At 32.0% G+C, this 27,860-nt stretch overlaps 2 protein-coding genes across 2 annotated transcripts in view; both read left to right on the top strand.

Annotated features, from left to right (window-relative positions):
- Window positions 1-2,997, top strand: part of LOC148626530 (CD109 antigen-like) — a 34,808-nt gene extending 31,811 nt beyond the window's left edge. Inside the window, exons 34-37 of the mRNA XM_088570582.1 lie at window positions 289-445; window positions 963-1,065; window positions 2,092-2,183; window positions 2,939-2,997. Of these exons, the coding sequence (XP_088426708.1) occupies window positions 289-445; window positions 963-1,065; window positions 2,092-2,183; window positions 2,939-2,947 (361 nt within the window). The 3' untranslated portion in view covers window positions 2,948-2,997. The remainder of the gene's footprint in view (window positions 1-288; window positions 446-962; window positions 1,066-2,091; window positions 2,184-2,938) is intronic.
- A 2,703-nt stretch (window positions 2,998-5,700) lies between these two features.
- Window positions 5,701-27,860, top strand: part of LOC148626529 (CD109 antigen-like) — a 33,130-nt gene continuing 10,970 nt past the window's right edge. Inside the window, exons 1-25 of the mRNA XM_088570581.1 lie at window positions 5,701-5,795; window positions 9,202-9,268; window positions 9,934-10,097; window positions 10,741-10,766; window positions 11,354-11,513; window positions 11,863-11,933; window positions 12,372-12,497; window positions 12,845-12,884; window positions 13,995-14,079; window positions 16,314-16,404; window positions 17,041-17,253; window positions 17,446-17,730; window positions 18,054-18,155; window positions 18,698-18,763; window positions 19,250-19,438; window positions 19,658-19,807; window positions 20,269-20,382; window positions 20,564-20,624; window positions 22,522-22,699; window positions 23,544-23,661; window positions 24,003-24,116; window positions 24,647-24,736; window positions 25,861-25,998; window positions 26,217-26,355; window positions 26,861-27,037. Of these exons, the coding sequence (XP_088426707.1) occupies window positions 9,213-9,268; window positions 9,934-10,097; window positions 10,741-10,766; window positions 11,354-11,513; window positions 11,863-11,933; window positions 12,372-12,497; window positions 12,845-12,884; window positions 13,995-14,079; window positions 16,314-16,404; window positions 17,041-17,253; window positions 17,446-17,730; window positions 18,054-18,155; window positions 18,698-18,763; window positions 19,250-19,438; window positions 19,658-19,807; window positions 20,269-20,382; window positions 20,564-20,624; window positions 22,522-22,699; window positions 23,544-23,661; window positions 24,003-24,116; window positions 24,647-24,736; window positions 25,861-25,998; window positions 26,217-26,355; window positions 26,861-27,037 (2,953 nt within the window). The 5' untranslated portion in view covers window positions 5,701-5,795; window positions 9,202-9,212. The remainder of the gene's footprint in view (window positions 5,796-9,201; window positions 9,269-9,933; window positions 10,098-10,740; window positions 10,767-11,353; window positions 11,514-11,862; window positions 11,934-12,371; window positions 12,498-12,844; window positions 12,885-13,994; window positions 14,080-16,313; window positions 16,405-17,040; window positions 17,254-17,445; window positions 17,731-18,053; window positions 18,156-18,697; window positions 18,764-19,249; window positions 19,439-19,657; window positions 19,808-20,268; window positions 20,383-20,563; window positions 20,625-22,521; window positions 22,700-23,543; window positions 23,662-24,002; window positions 24,117-24,646; window positions 24,737-25,860; window positions 25,999-26,216; window positions 26,356-26,860; window positions 27,038-27,860) is intronic.

Genomic DNA, 27,860 nt, shown 5'->3' with positions numbered 1-27,860 from the left:
AACAACCACAATGATCCTAACTTGGTACAGACATTTCCATTTGGAATGGTGGTTAAACAAGATTCAGTAGTGCGATAAACCTCTCAAATTCGTTACGTTTTTTTTTCCCGTCATATTGCAAGAGAAACAGGGAACACAAAATTGCAATTGTTAAAGTAGGTTAAAGTGAGGTGTAATTTCGGGAACATTATAATAAGCACAAAAATCGAATTCTTATTACAAATTAGTATAGGAATATTTTCATCAGAAAATATGCTTCATTGATCATTTATCTATAACTGATGACAGATGGCTTAGAGGTGGTAAAAGCACTATGGGTCTTTTGGAGATTAAAATACCTTCCGGTATGGAAGCTGATACTGATTCAATAGATACATCTGGTGCAGGGGACCAATTTACGTCCATTGAGAAAGCTTTCCGTCAAGTCAACTTGTTCTTTGATGCGGTGAGTTGTTTGATTAAATTCCAGTTTGTAATAAAGTGTATAGGTAAATGTAATGTAATACAATGCAAATTCAATCTAAATGAAAACTTTCACATTATGATAAAATATTTATAACATTTGATAACAAGTGAACCTACATAAACTTTACTGTCCTTGTTTAACAGATTGTTTTATTCTATGTTGTAAAATTTTTATGTACAGTGAAACCTGCCTAATCGAATGAATTTCTCTTAGACAATTGAATGTATTCGGTTTGGAGAGGTATTAGATTCACCAAGGTCAAAATACATTCAACTGAGTTGTAAGTAAAAATTGTCTTGTATAGTTAAGTATTCGGATTGTTCAATATGCATATGCAGTTTTGATATGTGTGTCACTATTTTTTGTGAGTATGCGAGTCATCGACATTTATCATTTTCCCCAAATATGATGTATTAGATCTACCGTATGATTTTTTTTCGTTTTTTTTCTTTTTTTATAGAAAATTATGTATTTTTTGTTGTTGTTTGATCCATAGATCCTATCAACGGAGATGTGTATAACGATAAAGATTATTAGAACAAGTATGGTGGCTAAACACAAACCACAATCAATACGTCTGTCAGAGTACTATGAACCAAGTAAGTCAATACAAACTTATTTAAAAGACTACTTATCTGTGGAACTATTTATATCTTATTGTGCCAGATTTGTTTCAAAAGATTTGTTGTTTTTGCTTGTACTCGACGTCACATACAACACATTTTCGAATTGAAGCTCTACTTTTTAAATCGTCGGGACTTACCGCTAGAGTTGTCTCTCTTTTATTTAATATGAAGATAGTTCGCATCTATGCATGACGTGTTAGTACCAACGAGTCGCTTATTAGCTTAAATCATGCATAACAAATCCTTACGGGAAAATCCCATACCAATATCCGCCATGTTGGTTTCTACGGGATGATTTGTTTACAAACGGTGACAATCGTCTGCTTGATCAACTTCTCGGTATTGTACGTTGTTCGCGTAAAATAAATCCGAGATATCCGAAGTAACGCCGAAATGCATTCTGGGTTCTTCGGGTTTTGGACAAACCATTTAAACGTAAACAACATCTCCTAGCAACCCGATCACTGTAAACATGGCCGACTTTTTACAATGTAAATATTGGCACAGAGAATTAAAATCTGACCGGAATTTAACGATTCAATGTTTAGGGAGAAGCCGTTTGGCTAAACGAATGAGCAAGTCATTTAAGACAATTTGAAAGACGGTAGGTGTCGATTAAGTCGTAGAAAATATTTTTTTTCAAATTTTAACAGTATGTTATTTATGTGACGCCGAGTATAGTCAGATGCTTTATTGTGTCCATTTCTAGTCATTAGAGAGTCACCATAATTGAAACAATGTACGTATCTAACACTATTAACTTAAACATGTATTGTGTGTTCAACGAAAAATACCATTTTTGTTTGTTTTTTTTTAATGTAAAGTTAAATATTTAGGTTAAGGTCGTATATTTTATCAAATAAATAATCATTCTTTATTAAAACAAAAAGTACTCCCAAACGCAGGAACAAAATATAGTCAGGAAAAAGAAACCATTTTGACTACTTTTAGAAAGCCCTAAGTAGAACAAGGTATAAATTAGATTTTACATTTTTCCAGGCAACGAGGTTATCAAAACATATATCTCAAAGAAACTTGCCGATGCTACCATCATTGAGGTTTGTGGACCCGACAACTGTGTTGAAGTCAAGGTATGAATAAACATTTATAATTTACCAATTTGGAAGACCTTCTTTTGATTTGGTGTTTTCTTTATTTCATAGATGGTTGTACATATAAAGTTGTCATTTATGGCACAACTTTGCTTTACTATTAATTACTATTAAGTTAAGTTTTGTTTGGCTTAAGCATTATATGACAATGAAGATTCAATCACAGCATAAGAACAAATTTCGTGCATATTAATTATATTAAGGTAGATAGACAAAGGGCGAAATTAAGTAAAATCAATAAAGATATTTTAAAAAATCATTCTTACTTATTATTATTTCTTGTTATTGAGATATCCATAAAACGTTTGCATAGTATAGGTATTTGTTTAAAATATAAGCTTTAACAAGACTAAAACATATATTAAATTAGAGATTAAGATAATCAATTAGTGTTCAACAATGCTATAAACAGGTTCCCCTAACTTGTTCATTTTTCGGAACGTTTGAGCACGTTTAATCAGTTCACTCTCCAAAATTAATTCAAAAGACAAAAATGATATTGATGTATACAAGCAGATACATGGTTAAATTCCCCCCCCCCAAATCCATTTTTACATACCATATACACATGCACATACTAATGTCATCATATAGGATTTCCTCAGACAATCTCAGTCACCACAAAGTTATTTCGGAGCATCTGGAAGACAACAGAGTTAAAAGACTTTATTTTTAAAGAAGTATACACATTTATAATGATCATGTGCCTAAACACGTTTTGTTTTTACTTTCAGAAACGTTGACATGTGACAAGAGAAGAATGAATATTAATAAACTTGTTACAATACGTTCATTTTGTATTCACATTTTTCAATTAATCTTAATGCCAACCATGGGAGACTAAAATGAATTATAAAAAAATCCGTACAATAAACTGTACAAACGATAAAGTCCAAAAGTTTAGGTACAGTCCCTGAATCGAACGGCATAACTATTTGATGATGCGATGACCGATGATTCAGTAATCGCTGACGGGTCGATAACCGATGACTGATGACCGATCTGAATGCGTTTTGTTATATCATATAATGTGTGATTGGTTCATGTAAATTCTAAAAGTTTGACTGAAACGAATCAAAATGGTACTATTATGAATGTAGATTGAAATTTAGCATTTCTTTAGAAATTGCTAATGTTAAAGTAAAATAAATGAGTACATGCCTAATTTATATCATTCAACAAATTTGTGCAAAAATGAAAAACCGAAACAAGCCAATCCGTAAAAAATATTAACCGATCAATCATCGGTCACGTGATTTACACTTGAACCGATCACCGATTTAACGAATCGGTTTAACGGATCGATGACTGATTGGAAATCGATCAACAATCGTAATTATCTTTTCTTTTATGTCCTCAAATCGAGCAGGAGATATAAATGTTTGTTTTTGAAATATCCGTAAATCAATTATATCTACTTTAAACCATTTAGACCGTTTATCATTAACCTAATTACGTATCGAAGGCATATCAGTGCCGCATTGTTCGTTTAATCTAAGTGGCCATCCATAGCACATTTCCACATCTATTATTTATCACGCAAGATAAGAAATAAAAGATAAAAAATAAGTAAAACATAATACAATTCAAACATAAAACAACAAAACAAAGCAAATGAAAACGAAACGAAAAACCAAGCAAGGAATATAAAACAAAAATAACAAAAAACAAACAAACAAACCAAAAAACAAAAACAAAAACAAAAACAAAACAAACAAACAAAATCATACTTGTCCCTAAATAGGGTGCACAAATCTAGTTTTTATTACAATAATTGATTCTCCAACAGCTCGACATCTTCCTTTAGCTCTAAACGCCCATAAAAACGAGGTTTAAAGAAGTAACAACTAATTCTCAATTCACAATATAAGCAGTCTTAGGTAAAACGGTTCAAGTCAACATAAAATAAACATCTCTCATTAAGAAAGGTCCTTCAATTGTGGCCAAATAATAATGTTTTTGTGGTGTTTTACTGTTTTACATTTATTATTCTTTTCCAAGTTCACAAATATGTAAAGCCGTTTTACGTATGGATCCTTATTTCACAATTTATATATTTTCTTTGATAAATACATATACATATTTTATACGCATATGCATAAAATCTATAGCTGAATTAAATAGGTTTGCTGTGTATGAACTTCTTGTTGTCTTACACTTCATTGAACTGTCTCCACACATAATGCCATAATGTAAATTATTGATACAACTAACTTATATTTAACACAGCTTTAAAAAAAAGGTTATGACTCATGTAGCAATATATAAAAAGTTTGATTTAGGTGTTATAATACCTTCGTCCATATGAAATATATATGTACATTATACGTCAATGTACTTTGAAGTGTGGTTACACAGTGTATTGAGGCTTAGTGGCTACACATCACGTTCATTGCGGTCAAAATTAAAACTAAAGGTTAGTATTGAGATGGCTTCTTTTTAATAAATATATTTGCAACATGTCTGAAGGAAGTCACCACACAGTAGAGCCCACTTAAATCTTATACTATGTTGCAGTATATAAGAATGTCCGTCGGGAATTGACTTTTTTTATTTTGGTTACTAAGTGGTGCTTTGATTTATAGAATCAATTGGTGATACATTGTTCAAAATAGAACGTATTCTAGTCGTTGCATTTTAATATATTAGGGATTGGACAATTATCCTAATAACTAGTACTTTATGATTAAAATACCAAGATCTACTATATTTACATCAATGTACCTCTTGACCTGGTGTTTGTTAGTCTAACACAAAAGGGTTATTTAAAATTACATTGCTGTAATTTGAGTATTGAATGCTTAAATTTTATGTTTCTTCGGTGTGTAAAAGCTTTGACTGTAGCACTTTGTTCACAACATTCGCTTCCCCGAAACAAGAAAATAAAAAAGAAAAAAACGATATAACGTACTTTTTCTAAGAAGTATATTCTTGCTTTTTTGTGGAAGGAAGATCTGTGAATATTTCCCTTCAAACGTGTTTGATTGTTCATTTGAAACTTATGTGTTACTTCTATAAAATACATCACTATATTAAAAAAATATCTTGTTTTGAAGAACTTCAGGGTACCCTTAAACACGCATCATATAAAACCTCACACAGGGAAAACCATAGTTCATTCCCTAAAACTAAAATTACGTATACAAATTCTGGATAAACGACTACGTGATTGACCCCTTGACTTACACAAATAAAATGATTTAAAACTTTCATTTTGTAAAGGTTAAATGTTTATATATTGAAAAAGTAATAAGACATAATAAATCTTGTAACAGTTGTGACCAAGACCACAAGTCTTTTGCATGGTGTTACCTCGTTTAATCCCTTCTTTAGACAATGTCCAATGACATACGTTCAATTTGTAAAACGCAATAGACTGTTAAAACAGTACTAAATGCACCAAAATCTGCTCTCATACTTAGACATATTTTCCTTGATATATAATAAGGATTTTTAGTGTTAAAGTACATTCAATATTCAATACTCGTATTCATAATCTCTTTATATTATAACTACAACACGTGCGTTAAAGCATAAGAAGATCTTGATACTTTGTCGTAAGTATTATTGAAAGGATCACCACAAAGACAGGTATGCATTTTGTTTTACGCTAATAATATATGATACAATATTAATTAATATTAGTAAAGATAACTTGTACATACTTATGTTATCATTAAAAGAGTATTCGTTTTCAATGTATGCTATCTATGAGTTCCCTTTTATATATTTTTTTAAATAAGGAAAAATAAAATATTGCTCATTAAAAAATTTGAACTCTTCAATGATGTTAATATCAATCTATTGGCGGTATGCCTTACGTTAACGAAATAACGTTTTAATTGATTAGATGTATGCTTGGGTGCTAAAAGGAATTAAAAATGATAACTTTTATAATCTGAAATGTTTTATTTATTTCTCTGAACATTGTATTTTCATCTATCTATTTTAAAATCCTCCCCTATAATTCATGACATTTTGCCAGAAATCACAGTTTTTCCTTCATTTGAAGAAATGTTGATGTTTTAAACTTTAAACTTTAAAATGTGTGCATAACTTTATTATAAAAGCATAGAAGGTTCACGTTCATAGTCCTTAAAAAAACATACCTGATGATAAATCATTACATGTACTTTAACATGTCCCTGGCATAGTAGTGAGATATCAATCTATGTACAAGCATTGTATTATTTAGTTTCAATGTACAAAATAATCCATAAATAGATTTGTTAATTTGTTTTGAAACTAAAGAACTCAGGTAATTGTTCAGAAAAGAAATTAATTACTGAAATCTGTCATTGATATCATTGTACACTGTTAGTGTTATTTTCGTGTTACCTAAGTTACATTCTCACTGCAGGTATGTCGTAAAAAATAGCCAGACTAAGTCAACCATTTTTTGTAACATCCTCACAATTCACGATGTGTTTGGTCTTTCGTCTTTATTACAAAAGTGTCCTGTTAATTTTAGCATGATTACCACTAAAATTCGGTCGAACTTAGGAATGTCACACCTCTTAGATCAAATAAGGTTCAAAACAATAAACTCCGTTCGCATTTTGTGAATGACCAATCGCTTCAACTTCTACACCTGTATTAACAGTTTTTCACGTGTAATTATAATAAAACTCTTTTCGGTATTCCGGTTTGTTTTGGTTCCAATTCCATTTTTAAATACATATTGTGTTTATATAAATATTCTGGCGATGCCATGCTGTCAAAAGAAAAATATAGAAATTTGATCTCGCCGTTAGGTTTTTTATGTAATAATCTGATAAAGTATAGTCTAAGGAGGTGCATGCTTATTTCCAAGAGTTTTTGTTAACTAGATAATGTTCTGACGGTCAATGGGCTTCCTCTTTCGATATTTTTGGTCTTGATTAATTCTTGTATGCAACAAATATTTTAATTATGATAATCTTACATATTTGATTTTAATAGATAGGCGTATATATTAATGGACAATTGACCCAAAATAATATTAAATTATGTGAACAAATTATTGTAGGCAATGAAGACTTATTCAGGTATCCCATTGAATTTGTTGGTAGATCATTCTGGGTGATCATTTTTACGTGAACATGTATCCAATATCCTTATATGGAAATCCTTACCAATTTAACTCGAAAATATATATTCAAGTCTTCTGTTAAGGAAACACAGACATGCTTTAACTTAAAAAATACATAAAACTTAATTGTTTATACCTCCAATTTCAACACAGCGATACGATCAATGAGGAGGCCATTGATCCTCTGTTATAATTATGAAGAAAGAAACAAACCTGATCTTAAGCCCTTAGATATTTATACTGTAAAGGTTTATTAACGCATATGTCGCAGTGATTAAACAGAATCCTAGCGTATACGCACATACACAAAATGAAGTTGACGAAAAAGTCAACAGCCTAATGATTAGCTTCCTGCTATTCTTTGAAATATAGAAAAATAACAACTAACTAAAATGAAGATGTTAGCAGCACTCAACACATTTGGTTAGAAACCTACTTATCAATCTCAAAACACTATTCCTTGGAGTAAGTATAATCTATGTACAAATGGCACACATCCCTTATCTTCAGTTTTTATGGGTAATCTTTTTTTTATTCGGTTCGTAACTTTTTCAATGTCGATCGTCTCCTTTTCAAATGTTCACATTTATGCCATATTTTTGGATAGTGACACATTAGAATCATGACACTGCTGACGCTTTGGTATTTGTTTTTTTTTTTACTGATATCTTGTTTTGGTGGCTTCATATCTTGACAAGATTTTTTATGCTTCATATCTTGACTAATTTGTATTGTTTTGCCACATATCTTGACATTGTTATGGTTTAGCCTGATTTGTTAACAATTCATATTGTTATTTTGTCTAATATCTTAACAAATTATTTGTGTTCCCTCATATCTTGATATTTTTTTCTGCCTCATATCTTGTCAAATTTGTTTTGTCTAATATCTCAACAATTCATTTTTGAACATACATAGATCTTGTTCAGTGATGAATAATCTCACTAATAAATCTAAATATGGAGCAAAATACGTCATGACACAATACATAATGTAGACAACAATTAAATGTCAAAATAATGAATCTATTGTTCATTCCATGCACAATTTTCTAAATATGTAGATAAATAGATAATTTGATTTTGTCCATGCTATATGATCATTATAAAGCTTCTGACAGAAAATAATAATAAAAAAAGGCAGAACAAAACGAAACAAAACAAAACAATTACAAAAACAAGAGAAAAAAAAGAGAATTATTTGGTATACTGAAAAAAAAAATGAATAAAAAATTAAGAAATAAGAGATAAGACCTATTTATTGATGGGTACTAAACTGTGAAAGGGATATCAAGAGAACCAGATCTCGATCGGTATCAAAAATATAACCCGACGATAACGTCTAGACAAGGAAATAGAAACCACAACAAAGTACACGTACAAAAACAAAATTGAACGAGCAACACGGAATCCAGACAGCATGGATCAAGTGCAATAGAGCACGCGTCCTGTAGTGTGAAATTTGTCTATTGTTAGACTCTTTTCTTCAATAGTTAAAAAAAACAATCCTTTGGTTTAATCAGTTGAAGATGATTTTGAAGTCTGTTTTGTACATGTTATGTGCTGAACAGAAAATATTTACTGACAGCTCTACTGGGATAAAAACACAAAAAAATACAAAACATAACAAACAAAAGAAACACAAAATAAAAAAAAACCCACAAAACACAAAAACAAACAAAAAAAAAACAAGGAAAAATTACAAAAAAGACAACAAAAATACAAAAAACAAAAAACAAAAACAAAACTAAAAACAATAAAAATCCATTATTTTGTTTACTGTATAATGCATAATAACGTTTTACTCATCATTTGTATTTGTTTTTTTTTAACTTAAAGTATTGTACAGAGAATGCCTTCGACTCAACGTGCAATTTTGTTTACAGAGAGTAGTTATGATTAACTAATAATATTTTTTTTGATATAGAGAGACTAGAAATGGAGCTCCTGGTTATGTGTATGCTGTCAGTTGTTGGTTTGGTAAGCTGTAAAAAGTAAGTTGGTTATCCTGTATCTTGTTCGAGCCTCTTTTTAGAAATTGATCAAAACATAAACGATAGGTGTCTGAATTGTACTCATATGTTTATGCTCCAAGATTTTTTTCCAAAACGAATAAATTGTAATGATTTCTATTACTTTTTTTATTCTAATAAAAGTTTGCTCTGTCGGTTGTTTAGCTATTTGCAGTTCTTATTTTGTACAACTCAACAAATGAAATCTTGGAATTTATAGACCTCAATATGAATTTTGTTGAAAATTTCATTCGATGAAGTAGTATGATAAAATAAACATTAAAGCGTGAACATGTTTTGAAGTAATCATTTTTTATACGTTCGAAAGTGGTGCAATCCAACAAAATGTATTTTTGTTCAAATATTCTATGAAAGTATTTTTATTTGTGGACATAATATTCATGGTTAAGCGAAATAATGTTACTGCGTAGGGTCTTAAATTTTACGGATGTATTGAAAATTCCCTTGCGTTTGAAACCAAATTTCGTGATTCACCAAATCCAAGAAATGTACGAACATTGATACACGTATCTCACGAACAGTAACCACCCGTTATCTTTCTATGACTGTTTTAGTTAGGGATCCTCCAAATGATTATTAAGTGAACATATAATGACATAAATGTAATTAAGAACGTTTTCTTTCAGTACATATATTGCCACAGTACCACAACAAATTCGTCCTGGAGAGGATGCTGAGATATGTATAATTGCCATCCGTCCAGTTCGCCGTCAAGTGAACATCGGAGTTACATTAATGGACAAGAACAACAAAACTATCCAATCAACTAGAACTGTCAGGTTTCTAAGGCGTAAGATTTTCTCACATAGTATAAAGTAGCAGCCTGTATAGATATCAGACATAATGAGATTCATTCATACAATGAAAACACCAAATTCACTTTTACTTCTAATATAGACAGTCACAGACCATATAACCAATCTATGTAACTTTTTCATTCGGTTCTTGCATATTTGAGACAAACAAACAATTTAAAGAAATGTGTGTGATATACGCACTTTGAAAGAGTCACCTTTCTTCTTTTTTTAGTGGAATAGATAAGGGTGGTATTCTGGTGTTTATTGTTGTTGTTTCTTTTCCATACATTAAATCTCCTCCGCTATGTACAGGATCTGTTTTATCTAATAATTGGTATTTAATAATTCAACGACACACTTAACCCTAACCATATACCTACTAAAAGGACCACACAATTAACAAGTTAGAGTCCCAAAGCTGAATGAAGGCCATTTTTTGAATGAAGAGCAGACAGATTGGAATAAATAATTGCACATTTCATAATATAGACCCATAAAACATTTTAGTTACCAGATAGATTTTTCAGATTTTGCATGATTCTTACATAGACAGCTTCTTAACTAATTATGAACTTTCCACTGTTTGACTTTAAAGTTGAACAATCGAGTTTTCAGGCATTTTAATATCTATTTCAGAACGCCCAATAACTGTTCGACTTAAAGTAAGCATATGTGTTTTAAGTAAAATTCTGTATATGAGAATTTATATATATATATAATGAAGCACAGTAAAGTGTCCAGATCTTGTACTCTGAATATTAGGAAATCTTCTACTTCGTATTTCTGACTTCTAGTGAACGTATATAAAATCATTCGTCTAAAAAGTATCGAAGAGTAATCGAGGGAACCAATGTTATAGTAATCAAAAGAATGTACTCCAGGGACGAAGACCAGACATGGAAAACAGAGATACATAACAAAGAACATAAAGTAACTAAAATCATACATACAAAAGAAAATCAGCAACTCGGACTCCACTAAAAACTGGGAGCATGGACCAAGTGCAACGGTAGGGTAAGCGTCCTCTGCTTTTCTAGAAAAACCCGCCGAGTTGCTCATGAAAAGGTAAACCAGCGAGGAAAGGAAAACTATGACCCGTTGAACCATCCTTTTGTAGTCTAAAACTAAAGTACTTGACTTTAATAAAAAAAATGTGTTATCGGTTGTGTGTTATCTTGACATTAATAGTATTAAATAAACAAAGACCTAATTGATTTGATTATTCTTGTATTATTGTGCTGATTTTCAGGTACCTCTGACGATTACTCAACAGGACTCTTACAGTATTAGGGTAAAAGGATCCGGAGGTCTAAATTTTGACGCGACCGCTCGGTTTATAAGTGTCTCAAGAAAGATATCCTCAATCTTCATCCAAACTGACAAATCAGCATACAAGCCCGGCGATCTAGGTAAGGACATAATGATAAGCGAACATATGTATCTGCTAAATTGATATACATCATCTATTAAATTCAATGAACATACAAGATCAAACAAGTACACAGTATTTATCAAGAATAGATTAAATTGAAAAATAACGCTTACAGGAAATCTATTTCATGTTTGTTTTATATATAGCTGATTTCATTTGAAGATAATAATAAGTAAGTTACACATACATATGAACAATACTGAAGTAAATAAATATTCAAACACTGCTACTTCTCACCAAAATGTTTTAATAACGAAATCTTATCTTTATAGATTCTATTTAAAAACAAAGCCAAAAGGCAAGTCTATTTTTTTGTTTCCTTTCAGTTCAATACAGGGTGGTTGGAACGAATTCAAACCTTAAAGTTCTTAGAGATCCTTTAGATATAATCATTTTGGTAAGGCAATGCAAAACAATTAGGTAATACTTAATTTTGTTTAAAATCCCTATGAACTTAGATCAATGGAACACTGATACTTTGATATGAATTATTCTGAATTATTGTGTGTGCAATAATGAATTGACACAGACCGTACATACGTGTAAACAACAAAAACATGCATTTTCTAAGTACAGTATGTACATGTTGTTACTGAGTCATTCAGTCAATACAAATATTTTCTAATGCGTTTTATATATAGAGAGAGATGGTGTTGGGAAATTCAAAACTGTGATAATTAAAGTGATAAAATGAACGTCTATAAACATGTCCAACATCGATCTATGATGGTGAAACTCACAATGAATATTACGGTTACCGATATCCTCCCTCAACATAAAAATTATAGTTCGATCTTTAAAAAATGATAAAATAATGTATACGTTTTTTTTCTAGGACCCTAAAAACAACCGAGTACAGCAGCATCTAAAAGTTAGGCCAGTATTTGGGGTTTATACTGACTCGTTCCAACTCTCTACCTTAACGAACCTAGGGGAATGGACAATTCAAGTAGAACAAGGAGTAATTATTGTATTGTTAAAACTACGTCTTTATGTTGCTTGCTCAAGAAATTGTTAGATTGAATATGTACCAATGATGAGTAAATACATTTGGAGATAAATAACCCACAACCAAATAATTAGCTATATAAACTTTGAGGTTTGTTTATTTGAACACTAGATACGGTCATATTCTGCCGTATAATAGGCAAGAGAGAAAATAGATAAAACACAATTTTGAAAGTAATTTTGTGAGATTCTTGGTTCCGAAAACACATGTATTGTGCAAATTCATTTATGAAATGGGTATTTTATACCTAAAAAGCAGATATATTTTAGGATAAACATTCCGATGGATTTTTTTTGTAGAAAGAAAAAACAACTAAGACTTTTACTGTTGAGCGATTTGGTAAGATATCACAAATTTCTTAAAATTTCAAAAACCTCAGTACTTTCGTAAAAAAATAATCATAACGTTCTTCCTTGTTTACTTATACACTTAATACAGGCATGTAAAATATAATTTTTATTTCTAGTTATTCGGCATATGAAAGTATTTAAACACAAGACAAAATTAAAGTACACCCTGTGTCGGATATATCAGAATGATCAGACATGTTCATTAACTTAAGCTTAATTAAACATTGTATGGATATTATTTTGAACTTAAATGCTATATTCAATAAAAAATTCATCGATACTAAAATGCATGCCTATAGTTTAAAAAATCTGCTAAAATGTTAAATGCGAAATATTTTGGTTAAGTGGTAGATTCCCCCCACAAAAAGTAGGATTTTGGCGATATAAAATTACTGGATCATGTCAGTAACTGGTAAAAGCTGTATTCTAATGTGCATGTTCGAATACTTTTTTTGTGATCAAAAAGGTCAGTCAATGGTATGATTTGAGGTGGTAGTTTTTTTTATATATCTTATACGTTAACATGCAGATCAAATATTGTATTGCAGAAAATCGTACTATATTACAGTCCTTGAACCGATTCGCGCAACGGATCGATGACAGTTGACTGATTGATAGCGAACGGATCGATGACCGGTGACCGATCTGATAGCAGTTTTGTTATAAAAATGGCGTAAGATCTGTTTGAAAGAAAAATAAATGTAAAATAAAAATATAAATTGATGTTTAAGTATATTACATTATGTAAATATGTGTAACATTGACAAAGAAAACAATAAAACCCCTAAAATACATTGACCGCTCTGAATGGGTCGGTTTGACGGATTGAGGACTGACCAGAAACTGATCGGTGACCAATGACCGATCGCCATTTTTGTTGCACGGATCGGTTCAGGTACTGTACTAGGTATAATTTTAAGTACAGCAACAAATCAAAAGAAGTAAAAGAGAAATAGACGAGCACTTTTTACTCATCCGGTTATCAGAAGATTTTTTTTTCGCAAATGTTAAAGAAGCATTTAATGTTCGCGATGTAAAAAAATACATTAATTCTAAAAAAAAAATATATATTGTAGATTAATATGATATTTATTTCTAGTGCTCCCTCGATTTGAAGTCAACGTTATTATCCCAAGTTTCCAACTTATCACAGACAGATATTTCGCAGTTAAAATTTCTGCAAAGTAAGTATACCTTATGTTCACCTGATTTTTCACCCATGCCCGTGGAATTGTGGCCACTACAATGTAAGGCAGCTTTTATCTTGTTTTTTTTTAAATCAGTACCTGCAAGTGATAAACTTACGATACACTCAGATATTGAGCAGTATACCGTCAGGAGCTAACGGAAATTGGGTATGAAACAGGGGTACTGTGCATATAAAATTTAGCTTTGTCATAAAATGATGGGGCAACAGCAATGTGGAGAGTTTACTTCATAAAACATGTAAAAGTAGTATACCATCAGCTATAATTGTAAATGGCAACGGGTAGTTTTACCTCAATAGTGGAAATATATTAAAATACGGAAAAAAAGCCGAACTAATTAACTTTCCCATTGACGCTGTCAAGTTTGTATGCTGATATCATGGAGTTAATATTTTTTAACATCATTAACATAACAAAAATGAAAAAGAGAGAACGGCAACAAAACAAAATGACTAAATTGTAACGCTATAACCATGGTTCCCTTGATTACTCTTTGTTGTAGGTACACGTTTGTAACGCTATAACCATGGTTCCCTTGATTACTCTTTGTTGTAGGTACACGTTTGTAACGCTATAACCATGGTTCCCTTGATTACTCTTTGTTGTAGGTACACGTTTGTAACGCTATAACCATGGTTCCCTTGATTACTCTTTGTTGTAGGTACACGTTTGTAACGCTATAACCATGGTTCCCTTGATTACTCTTTGTTGTAGGTACACGTTTGTAACGCTATAACCATGGTTCCCTTGATTACTCTTTGTTGTAGGTACACGTTTGTAACGCTATAACCATGGTTCCCTTGATTACTCTTTGTTGTAGGTACACGTTTGTAACGCTATAACCATGGTTCCCTTGATTACTCTTTGTACTGTTGTAGGTACACGTTTGTAACGCTATAACCATGGTTCCCTTGATTACTCTTTGTTGTAGGTACACGTTTGTAACGCTATAACCATGGTTCCCTTGATTACTCTTTGTTGTAGGTACACGTTTGTAACGCTATAACCATGGTTCCCTTGATTACTCTTTGTTGTAGGTACACGTTTGTAACGCTATAACCATGGTTCCCTTGATTACTCTTTGTTGTAGGTACACGTTTGTAACGCTATAACCATGGTTCCCTTGATTACTCTTTGTTGTAGGTACACGTTTGTAACGCTATAACCATGGTTCCCTTGATTACTTGTACTGTTGTAGGTACACGTTTGTAACGCTATAACCATGGTTCCCTTGATTACTCTTTGTTGTAGGTACACGTTTGTAACGCTATAACCATGGTTACCTTGATTACTCTTTGTTGTAGGTACACGTTTGTAACGCTATAACCATGGTTCCCTTGATTACTCTTTGTACTGTTGTAGGTACACGTTTGTAACGCTATAACCATGGTTCCCTTGATTACTCTTTGTTGTAGGTACACGTTTGTAACGCTATAACCATGGTTCCCTTGATTACTCTTTGTTGTAGGTACACGTTTGTAACGCTATAACCATGGTTCCCTTGATTACTCTTTGTTGTAGGTACACGTTTGTAACGCTATAACCATGGTTCCCTTGATTACTCTTTGTTGTAGGTACACGTTTGTAACGCTATAACCATGGTTCCCTTGATTACTCTTTGTTGTAGGTACACGTTTGTAACGCTATAACCATGGTTCCCTTGATTACTCTTTGTTGTAGGTACACGTTTGTAACGCTATAACCATGGTTCCCTTGATTACTCTTTGTTGTAGGTACACGTTTGTAACGCTATAACCATGGTTCCCTTGATTACTCTTTGTTGTAGGTACACGTTTGTAACGCTATAACCATGGTTCCCTTGATTACTCTTTGTTGTAGGTACACGTTTGTAACGCTATAACCATGGTTCCCTTGATTACTCTTTGTTGTAGGTACACGTTTGTAACGCTATAACCATGGTTCCCTTGATTACTCTTTGTTGTAGGTACACGTTTGTAACGCTATAACCATGGTTCCCTTGATTACTCTTTGTTGTAGGTACACGTTTGTAACGCTATAACCATGGTTACCTTGATTACTCTCTGTTGTAGGTACACGTTTGTAACGCTATAACCATGGTTCCCTTGATTACTCTTTGTTGTAGGTACACGTTTGTAACGCTATAACCATGGTTCCCTTGATTACTCTTTGTTGTAGGTACACGTTTGTAACGCTATAACCATGGTTCCCTTGATTACTCTTTGTTGTAGGTACACGTTTGGCAAACCAGTTAAAGGACAATGTGAGTTGAAAATACAACAAAGTTGGACTGATGAAAACGCCATTGTCAAGACATTTCCGGTAAAAACTTAAAAACAATAAGTATAAATATGTCTAACTGAGTATCTTATAGCAACATTATTTTTCTTGATACGAATAGGGACCGAAATAACAAACCAACATTAATAACTTTAATCTATCAACACTTCTGGACAATATTGACGCTATTTATACATAATATACTGAATATTACATGTCAAAATCTGTGTTACATGCTGTATCAATCCAAGACTCCCATATCACCCCAAGTGCTGATGCCTCGCGGGGTGATATAGGTCGAGGGTTGGTACAGCATGTGATACAGAATTAAGCATGTCATGTTTATTATATCATACATTTTAACTATATTTCAAGTATAGTCTTTGAAGGCATAAAACATTTGTATGCTCCAATGCTAGACAAGTCTATGTATAAAGAGCATAGTATTGAGATCAGATGTAAGTTTGAAATAAGTATGCGCTTTGATTATGTTACGTATGTGATTAATGTTTTCCTTTGTGTTGACCATCGCAAAATTGAACAAAAACAAAATTCAAGAAAGTTGATGACATGAAAGTTTAGTAAAATTTCGAGTTACGATTATTGCAGAAATTGCATTCATCTCCTCTTTATAATGAATACATTGCGGTAACATTAACAAAAAAAAAATGTTTATAGATAAATGGAATAGCAACCATTAGAGTGCTGATGAGTGATATTGTCCAGCTAAACCGGTATAATGTCAGAGTGACTGCCACAGTAACTGAGGGGATAACTGGTATATCAGCCAATGATACTCAGTTAAGCAGCCTATACGAAACACCAGAAAAGCTTACATTTTCATCAACGATGCCATATAATTTTAAACCAGGGTTGCCTTACAACATAATAGTAAGTGCCTGTCCATTGATAATCTGATTTGTTAAAATGTCAACAGTGTTTCAAATATTTATTATTGCGGCTGGTTGTATTTACTAAGAAATACATTGCTTGGATGTAATACAATGTAATTGGATTCAAATTATTCATTAGTGTTCAATGTACACTATTAAACACGGTTAAAAGTAGGAAACTATATTTTAGCTTCGAGTAACAAAGCGAGACGACAGTCCTATTGATACCCCCTTAGGAAGAGTCAACGTAACAGTCACGTACAGATTACCAAGGGAGCCATCTGGTCCGATTTCAATGCCCGGTCCAGGGTTGGCTGCTCCGGCTCAATCAATAGGAATCATTGGACCTAGACCTCCATTTCCGCCGAGATCGGATGAAATAGTCTTGTGGTCACGGGAAATACAAATCCCTAAATCAGGGGTCATAAGAGCAACGGCATCATTTCCTAAAAACGCTGAGTCAGCTAATATCCAGGTAAACCCTTTACGCTTATGTATAAATTTCTGAATACATCATACTATGTTGAAAATTAACTTTTAAACAGACCATTAGATAATCTCTACACAAAGTTGAATCGTTAGGAAAATATGACGCTAATTATTTTCTCTCATGTTTTTTTTTAAATTATGTTACCCTTTAAACTGATGTGATCATGACTTATTTTCTGCTAATTTGTTCAATATAAATACGAATACCCACCCATTTCACCATTTGTAAAATCGATAAAGAACTTTAATTGTTCAAAAATGATACCGTAGTAGCAGGAAGATTATTTGAAGTTGCATTCCGTAATACAGGCATCCTATAGGAAAGCAAATGCTGTCAATTACATGTCAAGAGCACAATCACCGAGCAACACCTACATACAGGTGTCTATACTCAACGATGTACAGCCAGTGGTAAGTTTTTTATTTCATAATACATGTAGTACAAACAAGATATAAAGAGTACTTGATAGCAAGTTCATAACATGAATTTAAAAATATCAAGGGCCATGCATTCGTCTGTTATACAGTTTTTAAAACTTGTCATTCAAACAATAAGGAATTTGAAAATATGACCAATCGGCTAGATAACAAGGCCTTCTAAGTAAAAATCTTGGTGACAAAGATATAAAGTAGAATATTTGTAAGTTAATGTCATTAACATTTTAAGTATGATTTATATTTCTGGTTTCAAAAGGGACACCTTATCTATTATTTAATTAAAGATATAAAGATTAATTTTAATTATTATGACTAGTACATTTTTTATTTATGCGAAGTTTTTTGTCAGAAGTCTATAATCAATTACTTAAGGGATAATGTTGTAGGCTTCAGAAACTAAACATATGTGTAGTCATTTCGTATGTCATTTCCTTAAAAATAAACAATACATAATTTGCAATCGCTTTTCAAACTGTTTTCATTGAAATAATGCATCATTTTACAACTTATTTCAGCCAAATAAATATCTTCCACTGAAAATTGACACCACAGAGAAAAGAGTGCGATTTGTTTACTATAAGGTATATCATTTTATTTATAACAATTTGGCCAAAACGTTTAGAATATATCTTTTCGATATTTTATGCTATGTTTTAAATGGAGTTACAATATTATGCGCAATCTAAAGGGAAAAAGAGGCGGAGATATATTTATACACTATTAATATAGAGGAGAAGGAATAATTAACATGCGCACTAGACAAAGGAGGAGTTATATGAGATAGGCAACAAAGAAATCTCAAAACTCATTATTTAAAAACAACATCTTAACATTGAACGCTTATTTCAGTACTTGACTAATCACAATCAAGAGAGTCAATACAGTAAGTTAAGACAAACTTGTGTTTCATATTTCAAATGTCACGTTTTTGGCCTTATAATGCAATCATGGTAAGTTTTTACTAGCTGTATCTAGGATGCCATTACATTTGGATCAGAAATATCGTATATCAATCAATAGATACATGATTGTTTTGTTAATGATATTTTAATGATAATTCTCTCCAGGTGATTTCGAAAGGTAGCCTGATTGCTCAAGGCAGGTGGCGTTTGAGTAGAGTAAAGGAAAATGCACGATTAAGAATCACATATGCTATGACACCAACAGCAAAACTATTGATATATTACACAAAGAGAGACGGGGAAATCGTTGCAGATGCTTTGACGTTTTCAATCGATGACATCTTTAGAACACAGGTATTTCTAGTTGTTCATGTGATGTTTTCAGACTGCACTAATAACGAAACCGTTTTTTCAAAACTTCGTAGTTTGATGTTTATTGTTCACTAACAAAGAATGCTGCAAAATTCCAAAATAAAATTTAATATATTTTTTTTCAAAATATTTTTTTTTGCGCGAGTTCAATTATCTTACTTTAATTTTACTTTTTCAAGCATAGAATTATGTTTTTAATAGATTGGTATCAGGTTCAATAAGGAAAAGGCCCTGCCGGGTGAAGATGTTGCACTGAATATTAAAGGAAAATCACGATCCCTAGTTAGTGTCCTCGCTGTCGATAAAAGCGTTTTGTTATATAAAAGTGGCAACGACATCACTGTCCAAGATGTAAGCGCATTAACATATTTATTATACTAATAATGTACAAGTTAATAACGAATAACACATTTCAAGCAATCATACATTAATTGGTATAAATTATTTTGTATATGTGGTTAATTCTACTTCATGATGAAATCTATCATACATGTACTTATTTCCCCAGACAAAACTTCCATCAATCCCTTTAAAACAACCCATAGTACATTTCTTGTTATCTTGTCTTATCAATAGAATGATACACAAAATTCATGTTTATATGCATTCACTAACACTGAGACGTTTCTTATACTTCTACTTTATTACTCTATGATTCTAAGACGAAAGCTGTTATTTGTATATATTTTTGTTTTAGAAAGGAAATCGTTTATAACAAATTTATTTGCTGTTTACCACCATCAATGATTACTATTTTTTAAAGAAAATAAGGACCACAATCATATTCATACAGGTGATTTTTTTTACGGCAGGTGATGCAAGATTTACAAGAATATGATGGATATGGATTTTTCCCAAGGTTTGGAGGATGGGATTTCTGGTTACCTCGACCTATAGGGGGAACAGATGCTGACTCAGTGTTCAGGGTAAAACAATTGTTTTGCTATCCTGACCTTTGTTTTAAAGCAAAAAATGTGCTACGTTTAAACGTTATTTGTTGTAAACGTTAAGTATTGTTAAAAAAGTTTTTGTTAGATTCGTTAAATTATAAAACGGTCATACTTAGATTGAACATTTTACATCTATTAAATGTTTATATGTTTACAGTCATTTGGAGTGTATGTATTGACAGATGCAACACTTTATCAACACAGACGACCTTTCCGTCGTAAGTCCTAATATTTTTACACTACATAAAAATAAATGTCAAATATTTTTTTTTCCGAATAACTAAACAAGCACACTTAATACAGAGCAAGCGTCTGAAGCGAAATATGAAATTTCGGAAAACCTGTCTTAAAATTTTGGTGTTTTAAGAGTAAAAATATAAATAATTGTTAAGAAAGTTTAATTGGAGTAATCACGTTGACCTCATGCACCATCCCCCCCCAAAAAAAAAAAAAAATCTACCATCATAGGAGCGATGCCGCCAAGGACTGCAAACACTATTATGTACACATTGATCTTACTACTTGAGTTAATGAACACTACATTTCAAAACTTTTTACTATACTCGCAACTGTCAAAGAGGGTCTTCAGTCCTACCACAACACTTGTTACTCCAGTAGTGGTATCAATTCAATGTGGATCTAAAAAAATTCGAAAGATCTTTTGAAGACAATCAGTTCAAGACTATTATCTAAATATAATAGCATTAAAATCTATGATTTTTCAACACTGTATACTTCTATTCCCCATACTTAGTTAAAATCCCGACTTGAAAACATTATACATCGTTGTTTTTCCAAAAAAGATGGTACACCTCGATACAAATTTATAGTTCTTGGAAGAGATTCCTCATACTTTGTAAGAAATAATTCCCAATCATCTTCCACATATACAGTGGAAGATGTTAACAAAATGCTGGAATTTTTAACCGACAACATATTTGTCCAGTGTAGTGGACGTGTTTTTCAACAAACGGTCGGCATTCCAATGGGAACAAATTGTGCTCCTTACCTTGCTGACCTATTCCTTCACTCCTATGAGGCTGACTTTATAGCTGATCTGATCAGAAAGAAAAAAAATATCGTTTGGCTAGATCCTTCAATCTCAGTTTCCGCTATATAGATGACGTATTATCTTTAAACAATCCTAATTTCGGGGACTTGATACATCGCATCTACCCAAAAGAGCTTGAGATAAAGGATATTATAGACACTGTAAAATCAGCCGCATATCTTGACCTTTACATAGAAATCAATGGAAAAGGAAAACTATTTACCAAACCAAACAACAAATACGATGATTTCCATTCCGAATTGTCAACTTTCCTTTCATCTGTGACAACATCCCTTCGGCACCTGCGTATGGAATGTTCATATCACAACTCATACGTTATGCCAGAGCTTGCCAAAACTATCGCGCTAGAAAGCTAATAAATAGGCTTCTGGAATAGGGTTATGTTGCTACAAGATTGAAGTCATCACTACAGAAGTTTTATGGTCATCATCATAAACTCGTGTATCGTTATAGTGTATCCATCCGCACCATGAAAACTGATTTATTCAACGGGTCATAGTTTTCCTTTCCTTGTTTGTCTAACGCGGACTTGACTTTGAGAAAGATTTGCGGACTATGAGCAACTCGGCGGGTGTTTCTAGAAAAGCAGACGCTTACCCTACCGGTGCACCTAGTCCATGCTCCCAGTTTTTAGTGGAGTCCGAGTTGCTCATTTGCTTTTATTACTTTGTATGTATGATTTTAGTTACTTTATGTTCTTTGTTGTGTATGTCTGTTTCCATGTCTGGTCTTCGTCCCTGGATTACATTTTGATTACCGCTATAACCTTGGTTCCTTTGATTACTCTTACATGTACATAAGACACAAGGTGCCCTGCTGTTAATATCTCAAATGCGTGCTTGATGTTCAATCATGAATCCATTTATTTAATTAAGATATGGTACATTGTATCTTTGAAATATTCGATGACATTTATATATGTATAGCATATAGTTTTCAGCTTTATAATGATCTACCAAACCCGTCCCTTGAGTAAGCTTACTGATTATTATTTTTGTTTGTTAAAACGATTTTCATAAGCAAACAAATATCCTTATTTATAGAATTCTTTGGACTTGAAGGTCCAATGGCAGCTGGAGGAGTTGTAGAAGATGGAGTGCAGGCTTTACCCGCGGCAACTGCTGGAAACTCTAACGGGGGTGGCGGCTCTAATTTGGCTACTCCTACTAGAACAAGAAAAAACTTTCCTCAAACGTGGATATGGTCAAATGTCACAATCGGGTATACTTAAAAATGACACGGAAATGTACACTTATTGGGACAAAGAAAAGGCTGCAATGCATTTCTGGCATTTTTCCTGCTTCATAAAATGACAACGGGATAAGCATGTACTTACGCATCCGTATCCACTACTCCCCTGGCTGTTCAAAAATCTAACCTTGTAAAAATGTAACTCCGATGGTATTTTTCAAATGGAACCATAGTTGTTTTTAGATAGAAAATACAATCATTTTTGAAATTTATGAAAGCTGTATGTTGTCAGTTGTGTTACATCAGTTTAGTGTACAATTGTTTACGCCACAAGTGAGGGGTGAAATATTCCCATGGCCGCCATCCGTGGAGAAATGATATTTGATCGGAACGTTTACATGAATCAGCGATTATGATAATTTTTTTTATTAACTAAAGATTAAACGTTTCAATCGTTTTTTTTTAATCTGACAAGAAACTGCTGCTTTTTTGGAAAAACGTTTAAGCCTTCCAATACAAACATAGTATATCGGTGCTTCAATTTATTTATTTACACCAATATAAAAATAAATAAATAAATATAAATACTAGTACAATTAATCCGATCACAACAGAATAACACGTTTTCCTTGTTGGTTTTGATTGTTAACATCGAGTATTTGTCGCTTGTATAGATATGATGTATAAAGACTAAGTTGTATTTTCTTGTGCAGATTTGTCAACTCAACTTCTATTTCAATGAACTGTTGTTTTTTTATTAACCTCTTGTCATATACATTTTGTAAGTAAAAGCAGATAAATGTTAAAGTAGTTACTTATCTTAATTGACTTTATCATTTGCCATTTGGTGACATGCATTTTGTTTTTACTTCAGACGTAATGGTAGAGCAGTTATCAACACAAAAGCTCCTGACACCATAACAGAATGGATTACATCAGCCTTTGCTGTACATCCTAAAACTGGACTTGGTGTTGCATCGGAATTTGCGAATGTAAGCATGAAATGGAATTTTTTTTCATTTATTATCTTTTTTTTTTTGAAAACAAATTACTCAAAGTGTTTGATTTTTAGGCTTTGTACATAAGTACTCTATTATATGTGAAAAAAAAAAAACACAATCAAATAAAAAAAGACAAAAACAATATAAAACAAAACAAAACAAAAACAAAAGCAAACAAAACAAACAAAAACAACCCTTTACTTATAAATCTTTCTCAATTGTGAAATTTCTGTCAACATGTACTGATGTTAATGATGTCTATTTGTATTAAAACACAAGAATCTAGCATATTTAGCATTTATAACATTCCAAGAGTCAATTTTCTTTTTTAGCTTACAACATTCCAGAGATTTTTTATGCGTTTTGACCTTCCTTTCTCAGCAATCAGAGGTGAACAGATAATTGTTCAAATATCAGTTTTTAACTTTCTGGACACAGATCAAGAGGTGAGCATCCTTCATATTGTAAATTAGGATACTGTTTCTGGTTCACTCAATCCTGCAATCATCGCATATAGCTTTATTCAAATATAAGATATCGAATACAGCTGTGGTGTATTTTTCTTACATGTAAATTTTGTGGGTATTTAAGGCCATGTCCATATTTATCTATGAGTAATCAAGGGAATGATTACGAAGTGCGGAATTCGCCATGCATTCGATGTAACAATATATAATTAATTTGGTTGGTCATAAAAGTGATAAATTAAAACATATTCTACCTACAAAACAAATATACCACTTGGTCATTGTGGGATAAAAAATCGTTTAAATATGTGACAGTATTCAAGTAGCAGTATTCATAAAAATCATACAGGAGCCACCGAATTCTCTTTCTATATCAGTAACGGTTACAGACCACAAAACCGGTTTGATTCTTGCCATTTTTTGATAAAAACTATATAAATTGTAAATTTATAAATAAAATGGAATAGCATTCGCAGTTAAATTGTCGTGGAATTTCAATTGTATTTTAGGTGACTGTTTCACTTTCCAACAGCAATGACTTTATGTTTGTTGACAATAATGGAAACGAAATTACACCTGGTTCTGGAGGTTTGAAAAAGGTTTGTTACATATATAGAACATGACGATAATAAAAATCATAACTCAATAGTAAACATCCCATTTTATTAGTGAAATATACCAACAAATCCTGCCTATACGGTAAACATTTCACATTTGATCATGTAATGTCGAGTTTGTGATCTGTACACAGACGTTCTCTGCACACGCTCCATAAATTGAAAGTACAACTTTACAGTTCGTATGGATGCCGTTGAGGACTACGCAAGAAAATAGATAAAATGAGAACAAGAGGACATTGATTCTCTGTCAGAATGGCTAAAGACCGTTTTTGAAATGAATGAACATTTTTAAGTGGATCAATGAGTGTCAATGCTACACCAGTTTTCAAAGACCCCGATGTAGCAAAAACATTGTCTACTATACATGACAAATATGTTGCAGTTTTCGGTAACGAAGATGAAAAATGACTTTTTGTTTACAGTTTTCAGCCAATATCTTGAAAACTGTAATAGATAGAAAGAAACTTTCAATCGCTTAAATGATCCCTAAGGTTGAGTCAAACTTGTTGTACAACTCCTTGTTAAATTAATTGCTCTTGAAAGACAAACTTTAACCAGGTGAGCGATTCAGGCTCCTGGGAGCCTCTTGTTGAAGTTTGACGTATCTAAGTTAAGCCAATGCTGACGCGGTGGTATTTTGTGGTCGAGATGTTCTTAAGTTATACAAGTATTATTTGTTTGTGGTATTTGCAATGCGGTTTGCAGTGTATAGCACCATTCACGTACTTAGATTTGTTTTAAAATTAGTTGTACAGAATTCTGAAGTTGATAGAAATAACCTATGTAAATACCCATTTTATGGGTCAGATTGTAAACAAAATGTTGGCCACAAATTATTACAAAGATATTGTTATATTATGTAACAAAATGCTTAAGGGCAAACAATGCAAGCATTGAATGATTAGGTACATGTTGCCTTGAACATACCTTGAAGGGTTGCTTCGGCTAGTATATGACTACATTGTATACAGATGTCATAATAATAGTGAAAAGCTCAATTTGATTAGTATTTTATACAAATCAAATAAGGTTAAAATTAACCGATTTTAAATAGAATTATATATTTTATGGCAATTATTTAGTATTAAAATGTGCTTTTGTAGACATTAACAGTCAAATCAAACGGAGTTAACGCAGTGTATATTCCTATACAAGCAACTGCAATTGGCAAAATTAACCTGAAGGCAACAGCCAGGTCAAGAGCTGCTGCTGACGCTGTAGAAAGGGACTTCCTCATTGAGGTAATTTTATTAAATGCAATGTAACATTTTCAAACAAAATAAACTTTCAAAACTGAATGTTTTCCATACGAAAGGAAACAAATACGTTGTGAAGGAATACATTAAAGCTAAATATATAATGCCTAATTATATTTATATGTATGTAACACAATGTATTTGATAAAAAAATGTCGAAAACTAATTCAGCTGTTTGTTTTTAATACTCTTCATTTTTATAGGCTGAGGGCATAAAACAAAGCTACAACGTACCTCTTCTTATCGATCTTAGATCACAGAATAACTTCAAATCAACAATTGAAATTGATTTCCCACCCAATTTAGTCAAAGATTCTGAATTTATAAAATTACAAGTTATTGGTAAGTATAGTACCTTTATGTTAAATGTCTTGAAGAAACAAAACTTTTATTTTGTGAAAAGCTATATTTCTATCATAAAATAGCGTGAATAAGAAATATGTGATCTTTTGTGTGACAAAACTGTTTTTTTAAGGTATTAAGAAAGTACAGACTAGGTCAACGTTGTTCTGTTGAATATCTTGGCTTTTCTAAACATTTAACAAAACACTACGAAAATACATATATTAAGCAGGTTGAAATTAAAAACTAGACTTACTACAGTATAATAAACTGTTTTGATAGGTTTATAGACAGTTTGACGTTTTACAATGTGAGAGAGTTTTAGCATGATATTAAATATGGCTTAACCCACCTGTTCCAAGTGGTTGGTTTTTCCCTGATATTTCCATTTTTTATGCTTGTATACCTATTGCTTTTTTGATATGTCCGTTATTTTGTTTTTACACTTTATATCTTTTCAAAGAAGCACAGAAACTTGCATAGTATTAAATTGATTTACTTTTAGGTGATCTTCTTGGACCTACCCTAAATGGCATCGATGATCTTCTAAGAATGTCTTATGGATGTGGAGAACAAAATCTTGTTGGCTTTTCAACCAACGTTTATGTAACAAGCTATCTTCACGCCACTGGTAGATTGACAAACGCCTTAGAAACGAAATCAGAGAAGATTTTAGCAGCTGGTGAGTAGAATGTGTTTTTTTTTAATTCTATATCCGGACATTATTGGGCAAAATAAACATGATGGTCTTTTGGTCTCTTTTTGAACTTTTCAATCTCACCAACGCAATTAGTGACGGTAAATCTTGCATTTATAATTTAATGATTATGTCACTAAAGCACCCGGTACAATCGCTCAATTTATTAAAAATCAAATTATGCATTCTTTTTGACTGTTGAGTAAACTTTTCCTACCAGTTTGTTAATTTTGTAATTAACCTTTATTCGAAAGAAAAAGAACCTACAATATGCTATATAAATACAGCTGCAAATGATAATATAATCAGTGATGATAATTCTTAAAAAAATATCAAAAGCAAATTTATCATTAGATACAACTCTTGAATACTAAACACTTCCCATTTACACTATATACTCTCCCATTCCCCACTAAATAAAAAATTCCTACTCAAATACTTACATTATCAAATTAAATTTTATCATGCTATTTTTTTAAAATCAATATGTTAATTTTAATTAAATATAATACATTTGTTATATCTTTACATGTTAAAACGTGATTAGACTTTTGATATGATTACAGCACTCAAATTCCTGTAAGACAACATTTTTGTTCACCTTGGCGATACCGCTTATCGTTAACTTATTCTCATGGGACCAATTGTGCGCCACTTTTGTGCAACACTTATTGCGCACCTCTTTTTAATCGTTACGAATCACAAAATATGGCTACAATAAATGAAGACCTTTCCAAACAACATTTGTTTGAAAAAAATAACACCTACATATATTTTGGCCATTAACAACGACGATTTCAATATTTAT

This window comes from Perna viridis, chromosome 2, assembly GCF_037379345.1.
Source record: "Perna viridis isolate PV_CMFRI_1.1 ecotype Kerala chromosome 2, ASM3737934v1, whole genome shotgun sequence".
NCBI classification, from domain to species: Eukaryota; Metazoa; Mollusca; class Bivalvia; order Mytilida; family Mytilidae; genus Perna; species Perna viridis.
The sequence above is the reverse complement of the archived record's forward strand: the minus strand, read 5'-3'. Positions and strand labels throughout refer to the sequence as shown.